Source organism: Peromyscus leucopus, chromosome 20 (assembly GCF_004664715.2).
Source record: "Peromyscus leucopus breed LL Stock chromosome 20, UCI_PerLeu_2.1, whole genome shotgun sequence".
Lineage (NCBI taxonomy): Eukaryota > Metazoa > Chordata > Mammalia > Rodentia > Cricetidae > Peromyscus > Peromyscus leucopus.
The window spans coordinates 24,162,958-24,176,554 of record NC_051080.1 but is presented as its reverse complement, the minus strand read 5'-3'; the positions used below and the strand labels follow the sequence as shown (position 1 = coordinate 24,176,554).

Genomic DNA, 13,597 nt, shown 5'->3' with positions numbered 1-13,597 from the left:
AGCAGCCTCATAATATGGGAAAACAGATGATTTAGTTTTAGGTCTTGATCCGTCATGAAGTTCCTTCTTTGGTATGTGTTCTTTGGTAAGTCACTGAAATTCTCTAAGAGATAAGATTTCTTATCTCTAGCTAGAAAATAAAATAAAGACCCTGTGCCAGCCAGTGGAAGGAATCTGAGATAAGATAGTGAGGTTTTTTTTTTTTTTTGCCAAGTACAGTACACTAAATATAGATTATTAATTATCACCACAGCGGCTTCTCTTGATGGATGTTTAAACAGTCCCAAACCCAAGATTTGCAGAGCGCTGTTAGATCTTAGTCAGGAATAAACTGGCAGCTCCCACTCCTTGCCCAAACATCTGTTGGTAAAGAACACTTTAAGAGCTGCTAAGGCATTGAAGCAGTTCTGTTTGCTCAGTTCCAAATAAGCTCACACGATCCCAAGGACTTCTGGGAGTGGTTGGAAAAGCTGTTTCCAAATGCATAAAACAGACGGAGGGGTTATTTTTAAATGCGCTGCCATTTGTTTCTGAAATTCCCCAGACACTTTAAACTCCACAAAAAAAAAAAGGCTGCCTTCTGGGCCCCGTGAAGGCATTTGAGCACCTCTAAGGTCCTGACAAGGCCTAGGTGACACAGGGCGCTGGAGGACCCCACCACCCACAAGGTCAATCTACGGCACAAAAGACCTGAGTTGAATACCAGGAATTAGAAGGTGTTCATGCTCCAAGCTCTCTCTTAGGTGGATCCACTTCAAAGGGTCAGAGTGAAGAAAAGTGGAACCAATGGCAAGAAGCATAAGAAAAGTATGGCAGGAAGGAGTAGGCTCACAGGGATCCCTGGGTCCCTGAGAACTCCAGATTATCTGCTCATTCATTCCAAACACACGGGTGCCCTGTGTTTATTGCATAGCACCTGCTCACTGCAAGGTGTGCTGAGCAGGACACCAAAGCCTTGGAGCACAAGGCACACCAGCCACTCCTCTCCAGAGGCTAGGCATGTAGCAGAGACTGATCTGAAGCTGAAAGCAATCAGACTCATGGAAATCAGGACACACTCTGTACAGGAGATGTTTGGGGGGCAGCACATGCCATAGAAAGAGCTTGGTCTGAGCCCAAAAGTCTGGAAGTTCTTTTTAAATGATGAGTGGGCGGGGAAAGAAGAGAGGGGGTGTGCTTTGTGAATGAAGCTATCTGCACAGGTATGGAAAAAGTCCAACGAATGGGAAATCCTCTGCAGCTCCAAAAGGGAGAGAGAGAGGTAAGCGGCTCTTCTGTCTGTGTGTGAGAGCGTGCATGGGTGTTACTGTGTGTGTAGGTGCACTTGTGTGTGTGTGAACATGGGAAAGCCAGAGGCAAGCCTTGGGTGTCATCCCCTAAGCCCTGTTCATTAGTGGTTGGTGTTGTATATTGTAAACATTTGAGATAGAGTATTACACTGGTCTGATCTTGCCAAGTAAGCCAGGGTGGCCAGTGAGTCTCAGGGTTAGAGCTGTGTCCTCCTCCCTGGTACTGGAAGTATAGGCGTACACTACCACATCCAACTTTTTACAGGATCCAGGTGTTTATGGATTTTTTTTAATACAGGTTCTGAAGTTTATTGACCGAGTAATTGCCCCAGCACCTCCACCTTTCCTTCGCTTTGGTTACTGGAAGTCCCCTCGCTACTTTTCTACCTGAAATATCCACTTCTTAAATTCTCTCTTCATTTAGTTCTAAGAGAAGCTTTCCAAGATGGGATCTCACACCAGCTTCCTGTCTGCTTTAAAAGCCTTGGATGTACCCCTTGCTCCCAGAAGCACTACGAACTGTATCCAAAAGGAAAAGAATGGATGTCTGTTGACAGGTGAAAGGATGGATACAAAAGCTGCTCTATGCCCACTATGGAATATTCTTCCCATCTAAAGCCAAAGGATTTTATAAAATGTACCGTGGTCTTGGTAAACCTTGAAGATGGTATGCTACATGAAATACACAAATCATGAATGCCCTGTGTTTCCACCAATACGAAGTTCTAGAGTAGACAAAACCAGAGTGAGGCAGAAGACAGACTTCCTGGGGCCTTAGGGATAAGAAAGTACAGGGCTCACATTTAGCAGGTACAGAGTATCTACACGAGATGATAAAAACAGTTCTAGCATCAGATAGCATTAATGGTCACGCAAGAGTGGGAATGTCTTTAGTGCCACTGATGAGACTCTTTGAAAATGGCTAGGATCATTAGAGGAGACAAAGAAGAAACCGGATAAACGCACAAGCAGAACCCCTGGGTAGTTTCCATGCCTACAGGAAAAGCCCAAGTTATGCACCAGTCAAGCAAGGCTGTGCACACTGTTCCCACACTGCCACTGTCACCAGGACTCTGCCTCTGGTTACTGCTTGCACAGCCTTTAGCCTTTCCCTAAGGCATTCCCTCTGCAGGGCCATATCTATTCATACTGTTACTTTCCCTTATCCTTGCCAGGGGATTCTTTTTAAATGTTCCATGGTCCTTTAAAATATCTGCGTGTGTGTCCCTCGCCCTGCAAGCCACAAGCCTCCTGTGAACTGGAATGTGTCTAATTTATCATGGCACTCCATCATCTAACACAGTGCTGCTGACCAGTCAAAGGCTCAATACAAGCAGTAGCTAGTCTGCGGTTAAACAGCTCCTGATGTAGCCAATTAGGCCATTTAGGTCATTTCTTCTTGTCATCATCAGCATCATGGAACCATCAACAACAGTGGCAGCCAGCAGCAGCAGCAACCACCATCATCTCCACTCAGCAGGCATCTCAGCCCACTAGATTAGTCCTGAGTAGTGAGTTTCCTCACTGACAAGGGCTTTTAACCCTAATAAGGATCCAGGCAATAGAGACACCCAGTCATGTAGACTTTTCCACATGAGTAGAAAGCATCAAGGAAGTCGTTTAGCTCCCTGGACCACATATACCTGGTGTGACAGCCAGAACGGGATCCATCGACAGTATGAGCGATAAGAGGATACCAATAATTGCAGCCCACTAGTCTCCAAAGTCAGGGAGATCACTGAGGGAGTACTGGAAGCAGGCTGTACCACTCACCATAAGCAGAGCCCTCCTGAAGAGCTGGAGCCTGGTAGTCCTGGTGGTGAGAAGGTGGATGCTGGCCACATCAGCCCCACCACGGTCTGATGCTAGTGTCACACGCTGAGGATCTCCACCAAATGCTCCAATGTGGGTCTGCACCCAGGTCAGAGCTGCCACCTGGTCCAGCAGCCCCCAGTTGCCAGCCACTTCGTCAGAGCCTACAAAAAGAGGAAAGTCATTAGCCTGTGTGTCCTGACAGCTTTGGATTTTACAGTAACTGTGGTATGTCAGACACAAGGCTCTCCAAGGAGGCTTGTCCACCTAGGCCAGTACTGTAAGCTGCAGACACAGGTGAGGACACTGAGAAGAACCTGGGCATAATCTGGGTTGTCTTTGAGCTTTGGGCTTGACTAGCCAGAAGAGTGGAAACACCTTTGCTCTTTGAGCCCTGGCTTTCTCATCTGTCAGTGGACAGGGCAATGTGAAGGACTGGGACTCAGAGCAGAGGCCAGGCATGTTCATTTCCAGCCCAGGGAAGGAGGTGATTCCCACCCAAGGACTCAGACCTTACAGATCTGTCAAACAGTGGCTAACCCAGGCCAGGCAAAGGAGACCAGTCTTCCTTATGGTCTGCCTAATCTATGGCTTTAGAGGTGTGCATTAAACCTATATCTCTTTCTTATATTATAGAATTTAGCAACTATTTGTTGAAGATGTAGCACCATGTTAAATTATTTGCACACATGCACACAAAATAACAAAAAATGTATCATCTTATTAGCTCTTTTGAGACACTACACTGATCTTTGGTTGCCATAATAGAGCCTCCCTGTTGGTCTATTCCACATGCTGGTCCTCCAGCAACAGACCATGAACAGTAGGCTTCACTCTGGTGTTATCTGAAGTTCACATATGTCTCATCTTTTCTGACTCTGTGCTTAGAGACTGTGAGGCTTCACACTGCTAACATGGCATCTTCTAGAATCACCTACTACAGGAGTCTCTGGGCATGTCTGTGAGCAAGTGTCTCAGCTGGCTTAACTGAGGTGGGAGGAGCAACCCTGGATGTGGGAGGCATCAGTCCATGGACTGGGATCCTGAACTGAGAGAAGAGGAGAAAAAGAACTGAGCACCAGCACTCTCCCCTCTCTGTGTCCCGAGGGCAGGTGCAATGTAATCAGCAACCTCAAGCTCTTGCCAGCATGATGGACCACGCTTTCAAAATGTGAGCCAAAGGAGACTCTTGATCCCTTAAGGGGCTTTTATCAGCTATTTTATCATCACAACAAGAAAAGTAAAGAATACAGACACCGTGACACCTGTCGCCTACTGCATACAGATCTAGCCACAGCCCACATCTTTCTTAAGCTCCCCTCCCAGACCTTCATGAGACATCAGAGCTCTAGCTATGAATGAGGGGATTCCATACAGAATAGGAACATGTCCAAAAGACCCCATATTCCCAAATAGACCAAGGTTGGAAAATCTTACACGCTGATTGCCTGACCCAATATTTGCAAAGCTGAAGAGAACACCAGCTCAGAGCCCATGAATAATATAAACTACTCTTCCAGCTGTGGAGCTTTTCAAGTTCTCTTCAAACGCTTTCCATGTTCTGGGCCTGGTAAAGCTATTGGCAAACCCTGTCCTCACTGTGGCCTTTTCTGGATTGCTCCTGAGTTCCATTTGTCAAGATCAATGTGTTTGTTTCCTCTGGGAGTCCAGGAGAACAGGGTGCTGAGTGAGTCAGGACAATGGCTGTGAGTCTAGGGAGTGCTATCCATAACCCGCATGGGCAGGGACAATGCAGGAGGAGTGTGCCTGATGCTCACTGCCCATGTGTCAATTTCCCGCCACGTGATCAGGGGTAGCATAGAAGTTCTGAGTTCTTTAGACTCCTGAGAAGTAAGAACTGGCATTGTTTAATAAGACCTTCATCAAAAAGGACAAATTTGGCTTCCTTTGGTGCCAGTACAATGTCAGGATTTGTTGAAGGCAGAAAGTAACTACTCCTGGGGCATAGTTCTCAATGTATACACTCTCCTGTGCACACAATTCCTATTGCACATATCTCCCAATGCCCTCTGAAGTGTAACTCTCTCCAGATGCTGATAGTATTTTAGGTTTTTTTTTTGTTTTGTTTTGTTTTTTTTTTTTAATAAAATGATCAGGTAGCATTGATGTAAGTCAGAAAGGAGAAGAATTGGTATTCTGGAAGTTTCTATAACTTTCTCTTAGATACCTACACCAGAGATCAAAATGAGTTTGCCTCTCCAGAAGGGTATGAATTCTCCTTGAAATCCAATTGCCCATGCCCCTCAGGACAGAGGACATATGGAAAGTTACTCTGCTGTCTAGAGAAGCCTTGAGCTTAAGTTAGCTGTGTCTGGAAAGAGCTCTCTGGAATCAGCTTCACTCAGCTAAGCCCCGAATATCCCTTAAAGTTCCAGAGAACCAGCTTTGTGTTTGAATAGAGGACAGAAAACCCAACAGAAACTTTTCCTCTTCTAAAAAGAAAGTTCACAAGTGAATAATCATTTTCACCACGGCAAAAATTACACAGCTCCATAATCTATACTGCGTTCACTCCTCATACCACCCAGCATCAGTCAGGGGATGGAGACTGAAGAAGATTCCATTCATATCCGTGGCTTTCAGCTGAGCCTGTTGCTCCAAAAGAACTCTACAGCTACCATTGCCTCAACCTCAAGATGTTCTACACTAACTGCTGCCTGCTCTACAGACCAGCCTGGTACCTCTGCTGTGGCATTTAAGACCTTATACCACATGGTCTCCCTAGTTTTCCCCACCCACCCACATTCTTTCTGGCCTTCCTGTCTTCTACATGTTTGTCCACTCTTAACACATCCCAGGACTTGGAGGAGATCCTTGGAAATCAGCGATGAGGCTCAGCCCCTATACTCATGGGCTTTTAAAACCTCTCGAATGCACCATCTTAACCCTTCCAGGAGCCTTGAAAGTAGAGCAAAACCATTCCTGTTTTAGAGATGAGGGATCTAACACACTGGGAGAAAGGGAGGGTTGGTCTAAGGTCAGACTGTCAATGAGAACTAGTACTGGCCTTAGTTCTTCAGATCCCAAGGCCCTACCTTCTCCACTAGTGAACAACCTGCCCCTTTCACAGGGGTATATGTACGTAGATAAGGGTAGAGAGAAGGTGTTTGTGCTGGGCCAGGGCTCTATTCTGCCTAGGTGGTTGGCAGTGAGTGGTGTGACTAGGCGTACAAACAGATTCACAGTTAGACTGGAAATAAAGGAGGAGGGAGTCACTCTATTCACACAGCCTTTGTACCAAGTCCAATGGCCTCTATGTGGTAGAGCTAGCCAGGAAAAGAGTGTCCATAGTTCACTGCGGCAGTTCTGTTTCCTAACCAAGTCTCTAACCTCTTTGGCCCCCAATCTTCCTTCTAAGCATACACATGCATGTACATATATTTGAATGCACACACTCGGAACACACTAGATCACATCACATGATAAAGCTTGAAATGCACTGGGACAGTCTCAGACATAGAGCAAGTTTTCAACAAATGGCAGCTATTATTATTCCTCTCAAAGAGTTAGGGAGCCAGAATCCCTGGAAGATCTCAAAAATGTGTCTAGCTGGGCTATAGGAGGGGTAGGAGCAAAGAGGTTCTGAGGCTTGGAGAAGATGGCAATGAGTTTGTGCAAGGAGCAGCTCTCCGTTCAGAGGTGAGTGGCCCAATTGTGCTGTGGATATCACTCCGTATAAATAAAATGCTGATTGGCCAATTAGCTAGGCAGGAAGTATAGGCGGGACTAAGAGAGAGGAGAATTCTGGGAAGTGGAAGGCTGAGGCAGAGAAACACTGCCAGCCACCGCCATGATAAGGAAGATGGAAGGTATGGGTAAGCCATGAGCCACGTGGCATAGTATAGATTAATAGAAATGATTTAATTTAAATTAGAAGAAGTAGATAACAAGAAGCCTGAGCCATTAGGCCAAACAGTTTAATTAATATAAGTGTCTGTGTGTTTATTTTATAAGTGGGCTGTCGGACTGCTGGGGCTTGGCGGGACCCAGAGAAAAAATTCTTGAGCCACAAATCGCTCCACTCTAGATCCAGAAGGTCCCTAAATGCCTGTGTTCTAAAGGCTTGGCTCTGATATGGTGCTACTGATAGACTCTTTTCACTCTCTCAAAGGAGACTGTAGCTTCCTATCCCTATATTGCTCTCTATTGCTGCCTGGCCATGAGGAGTATAGCTGTGCTTGGACACTCCAACTGCCATGCTGGGCTAGCTCAGCATAAACCAAAGCAACAGGGGCAGTCCACCAAAACTAGACTAGAACCTCCCAAACAGTGAGCCCAAATGAGTACTTCCTCTTTTAAGCAAATGGTCTCCAGTATCTCTTACAGCTGATGAAAGGCTGATGGACCTGTCCATCACACCAGCAGCACACCTGAACTCAGGAAGCCGAAGACTCCCACTCTGTAATTGGCAGTGACTACGATGAAGTTGCCAACTGCAGCCAGGATGGAGCCATCAATGGTCAGCTGTCCTCCACTGCCCTCCATCTCCATGGTATTGTGGAAGAACACCAGAACCGATGCGTTGGAGACCTGAAGAGGTTGGAGAGATGGAAGAGATTGAAGTTGAGCTTGTGTGAGGCACTGCTGTCATTCGTAAAGTCAGACTTAGCCCTCTGGCCAGCTCTCCCTTGGCACACACTTAACCTTATCCAATGGGCTGAATTTTATCCTCCAAATTCATACACTGACACCTTAGCTCAGAAAGTGATCCAGTATGTGAACTCTGATCCTTTTAAGGAAGAGGAATTTGTGCACAGGCATACACAAGGGAAAGACTATGAAAGACCCTGGTAGAAAGTGCTAAGGGCAAGCCAAGAAGATAGGCAATGGAGGATATCATCCTTTTCATCTTGGACTTCAAGCTTCCAGATTGTGAGAAGAGAAAGTATGTGTGGCTCAAGCTGCCTAACCATGGGAGTCTGTGATGTCACTTCCTGTGCCTCACTTCATAGATAGGAAAATGGAGGCTGCCAGAGGTAAGGATCCTGTGCTAATGTTCCAAAGCGATTAGAGGTAGGAACAAAGCTCAGTACACACTCGACTCTACTTCCTCCCCACACCCTTCTTTCCTCTCATGGTCTGTGTTCTCCAGCCACTCAGCCCCAAGACAGCAGTGGCTTCTTAAGCAGATACAGGAAGAATTGTGTTCAAGGTCGCAGCCTAACACTTCATCTTCATACATCTCACACAGGAGCCTGTCTGGAAAGCTCTGAGCCCCTTACTCACTTTTAGCTCTCATAAAGGGAGCCCAGTGCCTCTAAGAATAATGCTGTAGGAGCACATACATGTTCCATAGAGCCCAGGGAAGGTGGGAGACAGGATTGCTAAAAAGCATTATTCATCAGACAACACAGTGAGTGACCCTAAACTCACCAGGTCCTCGGGGACAAACACATTGAGATACAAGCAGTCTTCACTGATTTGGGGAGGCGTTGGGGTACGGGTACCTGGCTGCCAGCAGCTGGCCCTGAAGAAATAAGGCATGGGAATTTCAGAGACTCATCAAAGGGACCTGCCCTCTCCCCATCTCCTCCATACCCACCACTCATGGCCAGAGCCAAAGGCCTGGTTTCAGTGTAGCTCTGGAGGAAGCTCGAGGTCATAGGTCTGATCACAGAGTAGAAGGAGTAGCAGCATGGCTAGGACCTTCTCTGGCCATTGGACTGTGGGAAAACTTGCCACCCAGAGGTAAACATGCTAACTAGAGACCAAGGCCCAGAGGAGGAGACGGGAGCCGGCAGGGCCTTGGCCTTTTCCTTGCCACATTGCACAGACTCTGCCCTGAGAAGAGATGTCAGACCCACCTTCTGCATCAAGGAAGAGAACTGGGTGTCAGTTTGAGTATCCCCTTGTAGGAGAGCTCATCTGGGACCCCTCCTAATGGCCACTCAAGGATCATCTACCCAAGGCTGTTAGGACTCATCCACCAAGGGTTACCAATCATGGCATGACTGAACTCTGTAGCCACTGTCTACCCAAGATCTGGGTGGTCACCTACCTCTTCTGTCCCTTGGATACATCCTAGTATAGAAAGGCTCTCTCTCTAATTAGTGCCTCTGGGTTTGGAGTTTCCTAATGATGGAACCAACTCAACTCCACTCTATTAGGGTGGTCCTTGTCGTCTTTCCCACAGGGTTTCAGGAGCCCCTCACTCATCCTATACTTCTGAGGATAGGCACTTGCTCAGCAGGCAGAGAGTGGCTACAGAGGGCATGGAGGGCAGTACTCCTGAGGACAGAGTCACAGGGCTCAAGGAAGGATTGCAAGTGGCAGAGGTACCTAGTACTTACTCCCCACAGGGCTAAGTGACTTCTCTGACAAAATATTTCAGTGGAGTTCATCATGTGTCAGCGTTTAACATGACAGGTTTGATGAGGGGGAAATGATGGGGTCCAAGTGATGAGCTCAGAAAAGATGGGGACGGAGAAACAGAACTCCTCATATTATCCTAGTTGAGGAGGGGTTTTTCTTTTCATTGGCTCATTCATCTTTCCTACCATGTTGCATTTTCAATCCCACTAAGTTAGATGTCTGGCCAGGCATGGCAACACACATGTAGTCCCAAGCACTCAGGAAGGCCAGCCTAGAACTACATAGTGAGGCCCTATCTCAGAAAGACAGAAAGAAAAAAAAGAGGATGGGAGGGAGGAAAGAAGGTGAAGAAAAGAAAAGAAAAAGAGGGAAAGAGAGAAGGCACCTTTACAAAGCCAGACGATGCTGACTTTCATCACTACAAACATCACATGTATGCGTGACGCACACGGCCACCTCAGGCCTGACCTCTATGAACCTCCTAGAGACTCTTCTACAGCCTTATGTCCCTGGACACGGATGCCCAAGGAGAGCTTGGAAGAGTCATGCTGCTAAGTGCAGCACCTCCTTGGCCTGGGTTCCAGAATCACTGCCTGGAGCAGAACACACAGGCCTTCCACCAGCTGCCTAGCTATGAGAAAGCAGCCCCGACCAATCACAGCTGTGACACCAGCTGTGTCAGCCAGCCCTGGTGTTATTAATGGAATGCAATCACATACCCCGCTCTAGCCAGAACACCTGGCTCTGCCACGACAGGTTGGACAGGGATAGAAATTCTCTGGGCATTCACCACAATGGTGCCACTTGTTCCGTACCTTGGCTTGGTGGCATCCCAGGAGCCTGTCCAATTCAAGAGCTCTGGTGGCCTGAAGCGGTTGTCTGCCATGGGTGGGGCAGCATAGGGAACTCCAAGGAACTGATAGACCTGCTTCCAAGCAGGGCCCACCTTGACGACCTGAGAGCCACCCTGAAGCTGGCCGAAGGGGCCAATGCGTACAGAGGGTGTGGATGCTCCATCGGAGCGGAACAGAGGGATTCCTGGTGGGGAGGCAAGGGCAGAGAGGAAGACAAGGACAATGAGAATTGGCATTCCAGCTGGCTTCCAGCAAGAAAACGAACATCACTGCAGTTTGAGTGAGCTTGGAAAGTGTCAGGGGTCCATTTACATCCACATTTAAGAATTAGCCAAGGTTAGCTTTCAATGTCAACAACACCAACTGTGAATAGTAATAGTAGATGCTGATGCATGAAGTAGGCATAAAGTAGATGTAAGGGCACATGGACGCCTGTTTCATGAACTGTCTCCTTCATTTTTCCAACGCTCCTGAAGCGTATGTGTTAACTCAGGCCCACACCACTCATCACACACCGAGGAGCCTAGTAACGGAACACTTGGGCCTACAGTGAGAGATGATTCATCAACTGGGTGTCTGGAGTAGAACCTGTTACCAGTCACTTCTTCTAATCTCTTAGTCCAGAGTTAGAATGTCTGGATCATTCATACTGAGAGCTGGATGAAGGCATTTCTCCAGTCAGCTCAGCACAGATTTGGGACAAGTGAGTGTGCCCTCCATGTAATTTACCTTCTAGAACACTTTTCTTGTAACTAAAGGGTTTACAGTGGAGACAAGCTGTGATGGGCGATGCTGAATTCAGAGCTGTCCCTTCCATGTTGCTCACACATGTCAAGCCTGGTCAGCGCTCCCCCTTCCTATTGGCTCATTACCCCAGCCTTCCTCTACCAGGCCTTCCTAGCTGGGGTTCATGTCCCAAGTCTTGATTCATAAGGTCATAGCTGGTGCTCTTAGGCCTGCTCATCAGTGCACCGGAGGTCCTCCAAAGCTCTGTCACAACACTAATCAGTTCACTGTTGGCCATTTGGGGGACTACCCGATCTTATTTCCTCTCCTGCCCCTCTTCCCCTCATTTGTGTTGATTCAGTAAACTTTAGTAGGACCCAGGCTCAATGCCAAGGGGTCTTGAGATGGTTCCTCATAAGACCTAGGCCTTGCACAAAGAAAACTATAAATGCCAGCAAAGACAGGTGCATGTGTGTGCACACATGCACACACATTGTGTGAGATCGTTTATTGTCCTAAGGTAGGTTTTTCTCTGCTCTGAGCTGGCAGAAAACAAAGTCATTCTGATTTCTGCATGGCTCCTTCCATAAAAATGTGTCTGTCACAGAGAGGGCAAACAGGAGTGCTAGAGAGAAGGGTGGTGGGCAGAAGCCTAGCCGCTCCCTAAGAACCAATGCAGTGATTCTTGGCTGGAAGTCTTTTTTTAACCTGAGGTGATATTGATCATGCTTGGGGACATTTTGAGTTGTCACTAGGTTGTGGAGGGTTGTGACTAGTATCTGACTGGAGATTCTAAACATCATATGGTAAATAAAACAAGACTCTCCTCTCAACAAAAATTCTGTAGCAGATATGTCAGAGGGTTATGAGGCTAAACAACCTGCTGTGATGTCTGTTGGTGAACGGGTACAGGCTCAGCAGGGTGAGTCAGAACCCACAATGCTTTGGGAGCACATCTGCTCCTCACATGATGGAACAGATGCATTTTGGCCAAAGGTTGTGGTGTGTCCAACCCTCAAGTTCCCCCATGTTAAACAGGAATGGTCGTGATTCTGCAACGCCATGGTACCAAGAATGAGTGGCAACAGAGGATATATCTCCAGCCCAGTGCTTGGCCAATGGAAGGAACTCCACATGTGGGTGGACAGATTAGTGGAAGGAAAGACAGACAGATGGAAGGAGAGCTGGGGGGATGGAGGAAGGATGGAAGATGGATGTGTGGCTAAGTGAGTTGAAGGAATGAGGAAAGGATAAAGAGGGGATAGAGGGAGGAGAAGACAGAGGGACGGAGGATGAATGGGTGGAGGATAGGCAGACAGATGAGTGGGCAAATAAGTGGAAGGAATTAGGAAGACATTTAGAAAAAGACGAAGAGATAATGGGAGAGAGTGAGGGAGCAGAAGAGGGATAGAGAGGGAAACAAAGGTGTCTTTGTTAAGAAACTCCTGGAGTATCAGTTAGGGCCCCAAATGGAAACAGGATGGAAAGAGGCAGTTGTTTTCTAGTAGGACATAGAGCACATATCATGACTGAAGTTATTCCCAACAACAGTGAATCAAGGGTCCTAGGACTATGATTGTGACTGCTAAGATGGCCGGGATTTCTTCTGCCTCATGGGAGGCAGTTGTACGCTCTTACCTGGACCTATCCTAAAAAAGGCATGAGCAAGAGTGAAAACACAGTCTGTAGATCTCAGTCCAGTTTCAAGCCTGCTGTATGGTGCTGCCTGCTCAGGCCATGTGCATGCTCAAACCTAGGGAACATGCCAGATGGGCAGCTTTCCTTTGAACCCCTGCAGACATAGTGGGTTCTTCCCAAAGAGCGTGCATTTAATCATCCAACTGCCTTGGCTAACACTCTGTGATTTGCTGGTGTAGATGTGCACACTCTTCCTCAGTGCATGGCTAGCCACTGAACTTCAGTCTTGAAGTATCAGAGAGGCACATAACTTGTTTCTTAAAACCCAACCTCGATATTAAGGCATTTCTCAGCAGAACTCCCACATCGATTAGCTGCACTCTTGGTGGAATACGCTGTTAAAAATCTACCAAGATCAACTCAATAATATAAATGTTCAGATAGAAGATAAGATCAAAGGCCCAGGAGCTTGCCAGAACTGGGAGACACTTGTAGGCTGAAGGTTGGAGAGGCAGGAGGAAGAAATCCCTGGCATGCAGAGTGGACTTAAGGAATGACTGTGCTGGAGAGGGTAGGAACATCCCAGTCATTCCTGACTTTGTCAATAAAGTTTTACAGGACACAGTCAGGTCCACTGCTTTGATGTATACTACTGCTTTTATCCTACAATGGTAGTTGAGTATCTATAATAATGATATAAAGCTATGAAGCTTATTATATTTTTTCATCTGATCCTTTCTAGAGAAAAGGTGTGACCCTGCTTCAGGAGACAGAATGGCAGGTAGAGCTAACCCTTCAACAGCCAATCACTTCCCCAGTAAGTGTGTTTAGTAGGGCAGGGCTACCCCACAGTCTCTGGCTCATGTTTCCTGGCTCACCGCTATTTACTGGCTTCCTCCATGATAGATTTATATGCATTTCTCCCCTTGACTGTGTCATGAGTGC

At 47.1% G+C, this 13,597-nt stretch overlaps 1 protein-coding gene across 1 annotated transcript in view; it reads right to left on the bottom strand.

The window, feature by feature from the left end:
- The window catches only part of Tg (thyroglobulin), a 186,998-nt gene that overhangs the window by 74,697 nt on the left and 98,704 nt on the right, over window positions 1–13,597 (bottom strand). Inside the window, exons 38-41 of the mRNA XM_037197284.1 lie at window positions 10,250–10,472; window positions 8,496–8,589; window positions 7,493–7,652; window positions 3,063–3,265 (exon numbers count right to left, since the gene is read on the bottom strand). Coding sequence (XP_037053179.1) covers window positions 3,063–3,265; window positions 7,493–7,652; window positions 8,496–8,589; window positions 10,250–10,472 — 680 coding nt within the window. The remainder of the gene's footprint in view (window positions 1–3,062; window positions 3,266–7,492; window positions 7,653–8,495; window positions 8,590–10,249; window positions 10,473–13,597) is intronic.